General features: G+C 45.0%; 1 protein-coding gene across 1 annotated transcript in view; it reads right to left on the minus strand.

The window, feature by feature from the left end:
• Window positions 1–13,262, minus strand: part of ccdc33 (coiled-coil domain containing 33) — a 344,809-nt gene that overhangs the window by 156,029 nt on the left and 175,518 nt on the right. Inside the window, exons 10-12 of the mRNA XM_073025746.1 lie at window positions 9,711–9,840; window positions 5,859–5,992; window positions 2,957–3,028 (exon numbers count right to left, since the gene is read on the minus strand). Coding sequence (XP_072881847.1) covers window positions 2,957–3,028; window positions 5,859–5,992; window positions 9,711–9,840 — 336 coding nt within the window. The remainder of the gene's footprint in view (window positions 1–2,956; window positions 3,029–5,858; window positions 5,993–9,710; window positions 9,841–13,262) is intronic.

Consider the following 13,262-nt stretch of genomic DNA (forward strand, 5'->3'; position numbering starts at 1 on the left):
TCTGCAGTGTAATTTCAAAGCATGTAGTGTCCAATGAGTGTTATTAAGATATTCAACTATTGACTGTTGGTTTCTCTCGTTGTTCCGAAGGCTTCATTTTAAAATTCTCATCCTTGTTTTCAAATCTCCCCACATCCTCATTCACTCCTGACCTCCCTGACCTCTTCCTGTACTATAATCCTCCGAGATCACTGTCTACTTCCAACACTGCATCCCGATTGCCTCCGAATTTAATTGCTATACTGTTGGCAGCCGTGCCTTCAGCTATCAAGGCCCTGGACACTGGTATTCTCTTCCTATAGCTCTCTCCTATAAGATATGCATCAATGGCCCAGACTTTGCCCCATCTTTAATGTGAACATTTTCTGATTGATGATGTCTCTGTGATGTACCTAGGGATGATTTTGTTTCGCTCAATGTGCTAAGTAAATTGAAATTATTGTTATCTCTCCTCATTTCCCATCACAAAGTTAATTCATCACCACAGATTTCCCTCCAACATGGTCAGCCTTCCATACTTTCACTTAATGTAGGTCAACATGACAAATGGGAAATGGGATACAGTGACAGAGTGCCTCTGTTAATGGACCAGCAATCCAAAAGCCTTGAATAATAACATGTACACTCGGATTCAAACCTCACCATCGTAGCTAGTGAATTTAAATTCATTTGATTTGATAAATCTGGAACATAGAGCTAAAATTAATAACAGTGAGAATGATACTGGCTTATCATAGAAGCCATAGGATTCATGGATGTCCTTCGAGATACACTCAGTGGTTTATTTAATAGCTACCTCCTGAACCTAATAAAGTGGCCACAGAATATATGTTCATGTCTTCTGTTGCTGTAACCCATTCTCATCCAGCTTCAAAGTGTTGTGCGTTCAGAGATGCTCATGTAATGTGTGGTTATTTGAGTTACTGTCACCTTCCTGTCAGCTTGAACCAGTCTGGCCATTGTCCTCTGATCTCTCTGATCAACAAGGCATTTTCATACAAAGAAATGCCACTCACTGAATTTTTTTTGTTTAATACACCATTCCCTGTAAACTCTAGGAACTGTTGTGCATGAAGATCCCAGGAGATCAGCAGTTTCTGAGAAACTCAAACCACCCTATCTGTCAACAACAATCATTCTACGGGCCTTCAAGATACACCCAGTGGCCACTTCATTAGGTACCTCCTGTAATAGTCTCTCGAGTTTACAGAGAATGGTGCAAAGATCAAAAACATCCAGTGAGCAGTAATTCTGAGAGCAAAAATGCCTTGTAAATGAGAGAGGTCAGAGGAGAACGGCCAGACTGGCTCAAGCTGACAGGAAGGCGACAGTAACTCAAACAACCACATATTACAACAGTGGTGTGCAGAAGAGCATCTCTAAATGCACAACACTTCAACATGCTTTGAAGTGGATGGGCTACAGCAGTCGAAGACCACAAACATATACTCAGTGGCCACTTTATTAGGTACAGAAAGTACAGTATCTCATAAAGAGGCCACCGAGCATACAGTGCACTTCTTGTTCTTCCTACTAAAACACATCACCTCATTGGATTACTTTGTTAGTTCACTGTCTTATACACTAGGATGCAATGTGGTTCCTCGAAGCTCACTGAGTCAATGGCGTTCATAGTAATAATACAGTAGATCAGTAAATACAATGATGAGCACAAAGCTGCAGCCTGGACCACAGAATGTAGTGCAGTCTGAAGTAAAACTACTGAAATTGCAATTAAATTTAAACTTCATCTGCCCTGCATCTGCCCAAGTCACCAGCTGTTGATATCCTCTGGAGCCTAGCATCGGAGGGTTCTGGGTGTACCGTCAGATCAGATTGATTGCGAGAATATGACAAGTATGCAGGTAGCTATTCAACTGCTCAGTCAATCGATTGGGTCTCGTACGTGCGGCGAGCTCTCTCTCTTTTGAGTGCGGGTTTTCAATTGCACGTTTTTGTCTCGGTGGGCCCAGTTCGTCACTCCCACACTGTAGGTTGCCCAGTGTGTATGTTACCAACCTGACTCAGTGAAAATGCATAATCATACTACTCCGTTGTTGATCTTGCTCTGTGCAATGGGCTGTGTAGGAGGGAGTGTTCAGACTGACCCACACTCAACAACTTCTGCCATCAGATTCCCGAACAGTGCATGAACCCATGAACCCAGTCCTCTTTTGCACTTATTGACTTAGTTATTTTTAATTGTAATTTATATTAATTTTTATATCTTGCACTGTACTGTTTAGGGAAAATGTCAAAGGCAGGTTTTTTTACACAGAGAGGGGTAAATACTGAAGTGATGGTAAAAGCTTATACATTAAGGACATTCAAACGACTTTTAGATTGGCATATGGATGAAAGAAAAATGGAAGGTTATTGACTAAGTAAGAGGGTACAGTTAGATTCATCTTAGAGTCGTTTAAAGTAATGGCAAGTTAACAAATTTCACAACATATGCCGATGATAATAAACCTGATTCTGATTTTGAACATCGTGGACCAAAGGGCCTGTGGCTGAGCTGCACTGCTCTATGTTTTGTGTTAAGGAAGAAGAGGTTGTGAGATAAGCTTTCAGCAGCAGCTATCTGTATTTATGTCACATTTTCAGCACAGTGAAAATATCCTCAGGCACTTCACAAAAGCATTGGAGAGAATTTGGCTGCCAGCTAACAGGGAGAATAAGAGGTCAACAGCTTTGTCAAAGGTGATTTTTAAGGGACTTTTAAGGAAAATAGAGAGGCAGGATGGGATCCCAGACCTTAGGATCTGAGCATCTAAACCAATGGTTCCCAACCTTTTTTATGCCATGGCCCAATACCATTAAGCAAAGGGTCCTGGACCCCCGATTGGGAAACCCTGTTCTAAAGGCACACCTGGTCGTGATGAAGTGAAAGAAGATGGAGATGGAACCAAACCCAACCACCTGTTCATGCAACCAAACATCTGTTCCATCTTACCTCAGAGCCAATGAGGCGGAGGACAAGCCCCACGGTTGGGGTGGTGCTGGACGTTGTCCTCAGGTTGGTTCCCTGTGGAGAGTCAGCAAATATACAATGATTACCTGGACTGTGATACAGCTACGATGAGAAGTTGGACAAACTTGGGTGGTTTTCTCTGGAAAGTTTGAGACTGGGGGGGCAGGGTGACCTACTGAACTACATAACATTATGACAGAATAGATAGAGTTTTTTCCCCCAGGGTGGAAATGTCAAACACTAGAGGGGACAGGTTTAAGGTGAGGTGGAAAATTTAAAAGAAATTTGCAAGAAAAGATTTTTTAGATAGGCAGTGGCAGACTCCTGGTTTGTGCTACGAGAGGAAGTGGTGGAAGCAGGTACAACAGCGACATTTAGGATGGATTTAAATGGATGCACGAGAAGCAGGGGAGTGAGGTATATTGACCATGTCCAGGATTAACTTACAGTAAATTAGTCAGCACAGACATGGTGGGTTGAGGGGCCTGTTCCTGTGCTGTATTGTTCTATGTTTAAAGAAGTTTCTTGTGAATCCCTGTTTAGGGGTCAGCTATTGCAGATGCCCTCTTGTTCTGCTCTTCCACTGTATAAGCACCATCTTAGTGCATCATGTCAAAACCTTTCATCACTTGAAAAATCTTTCCTAAAGAGCAAAGAGTGTTCTTCTCTGCCAAGGAATATAACCAGCCGTTCAATCCAGGTGTGCAGACACAGGTGAGTCTCCATACCTGAGGCAGACCTGAGATATTTCTGTCAGTAACATTTCCCTCCTGTTCACAGCACACCTTGGCACATACTGTATCTCCTTGGGCAGGGAATTTTCTGGCGGACTTGGATCACATTCCTCTCTCCACTAACGCAGAATAACTTGTCAGTGCAGTTCATGCAACAGTCAAAACTCTAAAGTGGTTTCAGAGAAAATATTTTGAGAAGTAAATCCTGGCTTGCTACTATATGAAGAGCAATGATCCCTACAAACAAGGTTCATATCAGGAAAGTACAGAACTTTAGGTTCTGGTACACAGTCTATTCTCTTCACACAGCATTCCAGTCAATGAGAATTCATATAGAGAAATTCACATGAAATATGGTACAGAGGGCAATCAGCCCACCCATTCCATTATGATGTCTCTGCTCCTCCAGAGCCTCCTCTTGTCTTTGCTTCTCTAATACTGCCAGTGTAGCCCTCCACCTGCCCCCCATTTGCTTATTCCATCCTCACTTCTGTTCACCCATCCAGAGTTCTACAAATGTGTGACATCTAAATGTCAACATTTTCTGTCCCACCTTGACATTGCCAATAGGCATTCCGTACCAGGCAGCCTTCTACCTTCCTTAAGCAGCCAGGTTTCAGATCAGCAACTTCAAGGAACTCTTTATTCCTAATTCTTTACTCCCCAAAGGACTTTGGAACAGGACTGATGGGTTGAGGGGCATCCAACAAACCCCAACCCTCCCTATTCATAGACCTTATACTATGAATGGTAAGGCACTAGGAAATGGAACTAAGAGTCTTAGGAGCACAAGTGGAAAGTTTGCTTGTTTAAAGAATATGATGAATTAAAAATATGATCTGAACTGAAAATAACTATGAAAGATAGGGCACTCAGGAGTGCAATAGAACAGAGTAGCCTAGGGGTACTATGTCTGTAGTTTATTGGAAGTGTCACATATAGACAGGGTGGTGAAAAGGGCACTAAGCACGCTGGCTTTCATCAGTCAGGGCACTGACAATGGGATTTGGGACATTATACTGCAAGTTTACAAGACGTTGGCAAGGTCACACTTGAAGTACTGTGTATAGTTTTAGTCAACCGGTTATGAGAAAGATGTGGTTAAACTGGAAAGAAAGAAGATCGAAGATTGATGAGGATTTTGCCAGGACTAGACGACCTGATTTATAGGGAGAGGTTGGCCTGACTAGGTCTTTATTACTTGGGCCACATAGATGTGTAAAATTCCGAGAGGCATAGATAAGGGGGATGGTAACAGTCTTTTCCTCATGGTAGTGGAAGGCAAAACTGCAGGGTATAAGGTTAGGGTGAGGTGGGAAGGGTTTCAAAGGGAGCTGAGGGGCTAATGACAGGTGGTGAGTATATGGAAGCAGAGGAACTGGTTGAGACAGGTACAGTAGAATCTTATCAATGAAGAAGCACTTGGATGGGTACAAGAAGGGATAAGGCTTGGAGGGATTTTGGATGAACGTAGGAAATTGGGACTCACTGGGTGAGCACTGTGGTCTCCATGAACTAGTTGGGCTGAAAGACCTGTATCCAAGCTGTATTGCTCAACAATTATATGACTTATTTCAATAACATGTCATCACTGAACTGGATGGTCATGGCACACAAGGGGATCATATTCAAGCAAGTCAGGTCCAAGCCGTGGTACTGTTCTGTAGGGGTGGCCTGGTTGTGTAGCCATTAACATAATGCTCTACAGCACTGGCTGTAATATCAGGATTCGCTTCCCAGTGACCACGTGGGCCCCCTGTGGGTGCCTAACGCATGGTTAGGACTGGTGAGTTGTGGGCATGCTACATTGGCACCAGAAGTGTGGTGGCATTTGCAGGCTGTCCCCAGCACAATCCTCACAGATTTGATTTGATACCCACAACACATTTTGCTGTTGCTGTTGTTGTTCCTTTTCATGCCCTGTGGCATATCGGGCAGCATTTTTTTTTGCTGCTTCCGTACGCTCTGACTGATTTTCATGAGGCCGAGTTGCTAGCTTGGATGGAAAGCATGCAAGGAGCTGGCCAGATTCAAACTTGGGACAATTCACATCAAAGTCCGGCGCTGATGCCACCACACCACTGGCTGGCAGACATTTTGAAGTACTGGTGACAAATAAAACTAATCCTTTAAGCTGTAAAGAGGTTTACCTGCACAGGAAGGCCATCCACCCTCAGCCCACGGCCTCCGTTCTCCGTCATCAGTCTGTGGTAGACGTCCTGGCCCAGGGGCACGCCTGAGAACCCCACGGGACTGCGGTTGAACCAGCTTACAGTGTTCATCACTGGTGATGAGAAAGGAGCAGGAATATGCGTTACTCACCCCCTCAAGCAGCAGGGTAACCATAGCAACCGGTCACTCAGGCCCTCAAGCCCAACCCACCAATCAATACATCACCCCAGAACTAAGATAAAACACCAATAACTTAGCTGCATATTACTGAGTACCCCTCTCCAAAAAAAAACCCATCCAATTTTTGTACCATTATCTTCCACTGCAGTTTGCTGGAGCTTGTACATTCTCTCCATGACTGTGCAGGTTTCCTCCAGCTGCTCTGGTCTCCTCCCACTTTCCAGAGACGTATGGGTTAGTAGGTTAATTGGTCACATGGGCGTAACTGGCAGCATGAGCTCATTGGGCCAGAAGGGCCTATTACCATACTGTATCTCTAACATATAAAGAATTATAAACTCCACTAGTCACCTTCAGAAAGACAATCCCAGAATTCGACTGCCCTTTATTCCTGAGTAAACCAGATTATGCCCCAGGCTTTGGAACCTTGCCACTATCTGCCCCCCTCGCTCATTATCTGGGGAATAATTTTACAGGTTAGTAGTTCATGATCCAGGGAAACTCCAGGATCTTACTTGCTTCTGCACTGTGCTTCCTGAATTAGAAGGCAAATGCCATGAGGAGAGGTTGGACAAAGTTGGGTTGTTTTCTCTGCAGACTGTGGAAAGGCCAGATGGAATTTTATCAGATTATGAGGAGCATGGACAGAATAGACAGGCAGATCTTTCTCCCAGAGTCAAAATGCCTAATACCCGAGGAAATGAACTTAAACTGAGAAGGTGTAAATCCTCCGGAGATGTGTGGGGTAAATTTTATTTACATGGGGAGTGGTGGATGACTGGAATGCACTACCAGGGGTGGTTTTGGAGGCAGATACAATAGAGGTGTCTAAGAGGCTCTTGGATAGATACACAAATGTGCAGAGAATGGGGAGATATGGACCTTGTGTAGGCAGAAAGGATTAGTTTAGTGGACTTTGAATTCCTAGTTAAATTAGTTTGGCAGAATATCACGGGCCAGAGGGCCTGTTCTTGTGCTATACTGCTCTATGTTCTAAGTTCCAAAGAGATAGTGACACTATACCTGCCCATTATGGCTCAATATAGGACCTTCCCCAGTTTACAAAAACCCGACTTGTGTACAGTCCAGAAAGTGCCACTTTTGTATCTGGTTATAACCAAACTAACCAGTATGTTCCAAAAGGACAGCTGAAACGTTAACGAGTATAAACAATGGATTGAGCCCCGCTTGACCTCTCACCCAAACCAACACGACATCTCCCTCTCACCCCCATCCCTTTATCGCACTCTCCTCTTTACTCTCCGCAGAATGAAAACTGATCTGACGCTGGACAAGAGTTGCTGCCTTGGAGATTCCAAACACAATCTCACCCACCATCTCAGAGAGGAGTAGAGGAGACTGAGCCTCAACGTTTTAGGAACAGCTTTTTACCCTCAGCCATCAGATTTCTGAATGGTCCATGAAACCATGAACACTATCTCACTATTTTTGCCCTGTTTTTGCACTACTTATTTAATTTATACATGTATATATTTTTATCGCATAGTATATTTGATGCATTGAACTGAACTGCTGCCACAAAACAACAAACGTCACGATATATGTTAGTGATAATATAAATGTTTCTGTGTCTGATTCCTCTTCATGTGGGGCAGATGTGCTCTGATGGAGCTGGTTAAAGAGGAACAATATTTTGCAAATTAAATCTCTTCTTTAGATTCCACCCATCAATGACATAGATGTGGAGGAATATTGCCTTTCTTTCATTCCACATGGGTCAAGATTCTCAGGCAATAAGAGATGATTAATACGTGGAGTAAACGCTACATCACAACACCAGAGCCCAGGGTTCAATTCTGAACCCAGAACCTGAGTGTTAAGTGGCCACTGAACATTGTGTGTAAGGGAATTAGACGGGGATAATGGAACCTTGTTACCAGCCAGTAGCGGAGTGGCATCAGCACCGGACTTCCAGGCAAATGGTCCCAGTTTCAAATCTGACCGGCCTCTTGCGTGACTTCCATCCATGCTGGGTTGAGCGCCAAGCTAGCAACTCAGCCTCGTGAAGAAACAGACAAATGCTAAGGAAACGGCAAAAAAATGCGGCCCAATGCACCATAAGGCACAATGCAGGACAACAGTGGAACGTTACAACACAAGACAAGCCCTTTATCCCAAAATGTTGAGCCAAAGTGAACTGACTAATCCTTTCTGCCTGGACAACATCCATAACCCTCTATTCTCTGCACAAGAATGGGGCAGTAGGGGAGGGGGTGGAAAATCTCATTGAAACTTATCGAATGTTTAGGGGCCTCAAAAGAGTGCATGTGGAGAGGATGTTTCCTATGGTTGGAGAGTAAGCCCATTTAGGACAGAGATGAGGAGGAATTTCTTTAGCAAGAATGGTGGATCTGTGGATTCCTTACCTCAGGCAGCTCTAGAGGCCAAGTCTTTGGGTATACAAGGCAGAGCCTGATAGATTCTTGATTAGTGGGGACATAAAGGATATGGAAAGAAGGCAAGAGATTGGGGCTGAGAGATAATATGGATCAGCCATGATGAAATGGTGGAGCAGACTCGATGGGCCAAATGGCTTGATCCTGGTCCTACATCTTATGGTCTTATTCACGTTCCCTTACCAAGAACTTCTTAAACGTGCCTTTCATGTTTGCCTCCACAACCACCCTGAGCAAAACATTCCAGGCATCCACAATTCGCTATTTACTAGAACTTGCCCCACTCGTCCCCTTTGAACATCCCCCTCCCCAGCTTCATTTATTTTTTATTTAGCGATGGAGCACAGAGTAGGCCCTTGCAGCCCTTCATGCCAATGCCACCCCAGCAACCCCACACAAATCCAATTAACCCTAACGTAATCATGGAACAGTTTACAACGACCAATTAACCTACCCGGTACATGTTTAGACTGTGGAAGGAAACCAGAGCACCCAGGGAAAACCCACACATTCCACCAGGAGGACATACAGACTCCCTACAGATAGGCACTGGAATTGAATTCTGAAATGCCCTGAGCTTTAATAGTGTCACGCTAACCACTATGCCGCCATGGTCCCTTAAAAACATGCCCTCTGGTATTAGGCATGTTGCCCCTTGGAAATAGCTACCAGCTGTCTATCTGTGCTACTCATAATCTGATTAACTGGCTCCCCCTCTGCCCCTGCCACTCCACAGGAAACAAACAACTTCGTTCAACCTCTCCTCACGGTGCCCGCCATCTCATGCAGTCAGTACAAAGTGAAAGCAAATAAAATCACTCCTAAATCCCAGAGTCTCCCTATAGCTAATAATCTGTAAAATTATTCCTGGATAATGAGTGAGAGGGGCAGCTGTAAGGTTCCAGACTTGGGGCATAAACTGGGTTATTCAGGAATAAAGTTAAGCAAGGACACTCTGTAAAAATGAATCTGCTCCGCACATCTCCTTCGAATTTATCCCTCTCATCTTCTATGTATGCCCTCTAGTATTAGACATTTTGATTCTGGGAGGAAGATTTTGATCCAGCTGACTACTCTGTAATGAAGTTTCCTGGTCTGAAATGGTCGACTGCTTATTCCCTTCCTGAGATGCTGCCTGACCTGCTGAGTTCTTCCCGTATTCTAGGGTGTATTGCTCTGAATACTCTGAACGTGTGATAAATAAATCTGAATCTGAGAGACACGTCCACAAACCCGGGGAGATGCAGTAGTACTCGATGATGAGGGCTGCTCCCACGGTGAAGATGGTGGCACAGTCTCGGCCTTGAAACAGGAAGGAGTGATCCCAAACGGGCTGTTCCTGAGGGAAACCTGCATGAGACACCTGGGGAGTGGGGTGGAGGGAGGGGGATGAGAACAAGAGCATCAGTAAAATAGTTACAGATAAACACTACCCCTCACAGTCTTCGAACATTCCACAGCACTGTTGGATTAGACTGCATAATTATTATTTTCTTTGCAGTTTAACTTTTAATACCTGTATTAAATCACCAATATGCATGTAATTGTTTGGTGTGTTACCGAGTGTTTATCGTTCTGTCCCCTTCTGGAAGCTTCTTTGGTATCACATTATTTGAATAGGGGCCATCTGATTGGTTAACTCTTACCTACAAATTTGAAAGGAATGTCGCTTATCTATAGCATAAGAAGGGCAGAGCATATTGGCCCACCATCTGTCTTGCTTCTTTCCCTTCCCCTACTAGACTCCATTTCCAATTCCTTTGTCCTCTTAACGCTTAATAAAACGACCACGTAGCAACAAGTTTTATGTCTCTTTCTTGACATCCAAAAGTACCTTGGATCAAAAATATCAGAATCCATCAGCACCTAACGGTAGCCACTGAAAAAAAACATTCACAGAGGGGGCACAGAGGAATGTGGCAGCTAATAATGCACAGCAAGATCCCACTCCATACTAGCCTAACAACTGCATGTGGTGTAACACTGAGGCAAAGTGGGGTACGGGACCAGAGGGGAAATAATGACTGAGAAAGGCCATGCACCCCATCTTTCCCAACATCCTGTTAAAACTATAGTGCGATCACTTGAATCAAGTATGACTTTCTCCAATGGAGTTGTCTATCAATGGGCCCTCAGGTGGCCACAGAGGCTCATCTGGCATCCAGATAATCGGGACGTTAGGATGGATTTCCTTCATGGAGAGTGGAGTAAAGAGCTGGGAATTCGATTGGTGAAAGAGACAAAGGGCTGGAGAAGGGGGAATCTGATGGGAGAGGGGAGAAGACCATGGAAGAAAGGGAAAGGGAAGGTGCACCAGATGGAGGTGAGAAGAGAAGATGTGAGAGGGAAACAGGAATGGGGAATGGTGAAGGAGAGGGGTGGAGGGCAATTACTGAAAGTTCGAGAAATCAATGTAATGCCATCAGGATGGAGGCTACACAGACAGAATATAAGGTGTTGCTCCCCCAACCTGAATGTGATCTCATTGTAGCAGTAGAGGAGACCGTGGACTGACATGTCGGTATAGGAATGGGAAGTAAAGTTGAAGTGGGTGGCCAAATGTGAAGACGGGAGGGAGAGTGAGGCACGGCAATGCAGATAAAAGCGGTTCTCTCACATCTCCGTGTGGGACAGAATCAGTCCTTTAAAGAGGGGGATCCCTTATCACTTCCCACTGGGCTACTTGCAGTAGATAAGACTGTATAACCAGCTGTCAATCATCACAGCCAGGATGAGCCCCAGGACAGGGATATTTCCACCTTGTCTCACTGTAGCTCCATCTGTCTTCCTTCTACTGCACCCAGAGCAGAACACACACTCTCACTGCACAGACAGATTAGTGCTGCTGCTCCCTGAAGCCTCATAAATGTCACTTTGTTTGTGTATGAGTCTCTATCACAGTTCCCGCAAGTGCCTCAGTGGCGAAGTCCAGTGTCCATCACTGTACCCAGCATCACCGAAATGGCAGCAGAGCAAGAGGGCTACAGGAGTGCTGCCGGGGGGTGGGTGTAGGAGTGCTGCTGGGGGGTGGGTGTAGGAGTGCTGCTGGGGGGTGGGTGTAGAAGTGCTGTGGGGGGGGGTTGTAGGAGAGCTGCAGGGGTTTAAGGAGCATTTAAAAAGGCACAAGAACATGCAGAGAATGGAGGGATGTGATCACTTGGGTTTAGTTTAATTTTTTTTAAATCATAGTCGGCACAGGCATCGTGGACCAAAAGGTCCGTTCTTGTGCTGAACTATCCAATGTTCTAGTGATGCGGCTAGTAGAGACGAGAGACGAGAGACAGAGACAGAGACAGAGACAGAGAGAGAGAGAGAGAGAGAGAGAGAGAGAGAGAGAGAGAGAGAGAGAGAGAGAGAGAGAGAGAGAGAGAGAGAGAGAGTGTGTGTGTCTGTCTGTCTGTCTGTCTGTCTCTCTGGCTTTATTTTTTTTTAATTTATCTATATATCGTGGAACACGCCCTCCAGAAACCCACCAATTTACCCCTAGCCTAATCACTGGACAATTTACAATGACTGATTAACCTACTAACCAGTATGTCTTTGGACTGTGGGAAGAAACTGGAGCATCGAAAGGAAACCCACATGTTCACAGAAGGTGCCAGAACCATACTCCGAGCTCTGGTGCCTGAGCTGTCATAGTGTCACAGCAACCACTGCATTACCGGGGCTTCCACCTGTCCATGTACATTCACCATGTGACTGCACGGGTGATCTCGTTTTCACCCACATCCAAAAATCATGCAGGTTGGAAGCCAGCCACTTGTGTGGGTGAATGGAAGAATCTCGGGGGGAGATGATAGGGATGTGGGGAGAATAAGAAAGAATTATTGTAGGGCCATTGTGAATAGTGAGCCTGTTTCAGTGCTGTGTGTTTCATCCTGAGACCAACAGCAGACTTGGGGTTGATACAACTACAGCGACTTTGGGTCAGATGTGAAAACAATCCGAACTCCACAAGCTCCAATTGGCTTTGAACTCACGTCTGCAATGTCACTGCTCTGTGGATAGTGCAGAGACACTCCCCTGAACACCCAGCAAAGCCTGGAGGTGGAGTCTTGCCTCCTGTCAAAGCTGTAAGTCATGGTGAAAAGCTTTTGTCTACACGCCATTCCACACATAAGTACATTTAGCATTCTTCTGTTGTTTTCCTTCATACTACCTCAATGCTAATGAAATGATCGTACAGATGACATGTGAAACAAAGATTTTCACTGTACGTAGGACAATGCTAATCCAATTTACTAACTGCACATCCCAGATAGTGACCTTTGATTACTTCTCTTTTTCTCTCCACAGGTGCCTCCTGACCTGCTGAGTATTTCCACCAATTGCTAATCTCACAATATCAGGCCTTCTCCTCAGTGGGCCATACCGCCTGACCCGCACCCTCTCCTGGGATCTGGCTCTTCCAGGAGTTTCTCTCAGCCACTCCAGGAGTTTTCCATCCACCCACACGATACGTGTGGTGAACTAGATATACCTGTCTGACTGCTCCTGTGGCTCCTCCCACAGACCCTGCTGACTGCTCCTGTGGCTCCTCCCACAGACCCCTGTATAAAGGCGACTGTGGGCTGCTGCTCTCCCTCATTTTCCCCAGGATGTAGTGTTGTTTATTCTTCCAGTCAATAAAAGCCGATATCTCGCTTCCTAAGTCTCAGCGTGAGTTATTGATGGTGCATCAATTTTATTGACTGGAAGTTAAAACATGGAATTCGTTTTACGCCCAGAATGCTTAGATTTGGACCCCCAAGACCCTGAAGCAGCTCTTGCCTTTGAACACTGGCT

Source organism: Hemitrygon akajei, chromosome 21 (assembly GCF_048418815.1).
Source record: "Hemitrygon akajei chromosome 21, sHemAka1.3, whole genome shotgun sequence".
Classification (NCBI taxonomy): Eukaryota; Metazoa; Chordata; class Chondrichthyes; order Myliobatiformes; family Dasyatidae; genus Hemitrygon; species Hemitrygon akajei.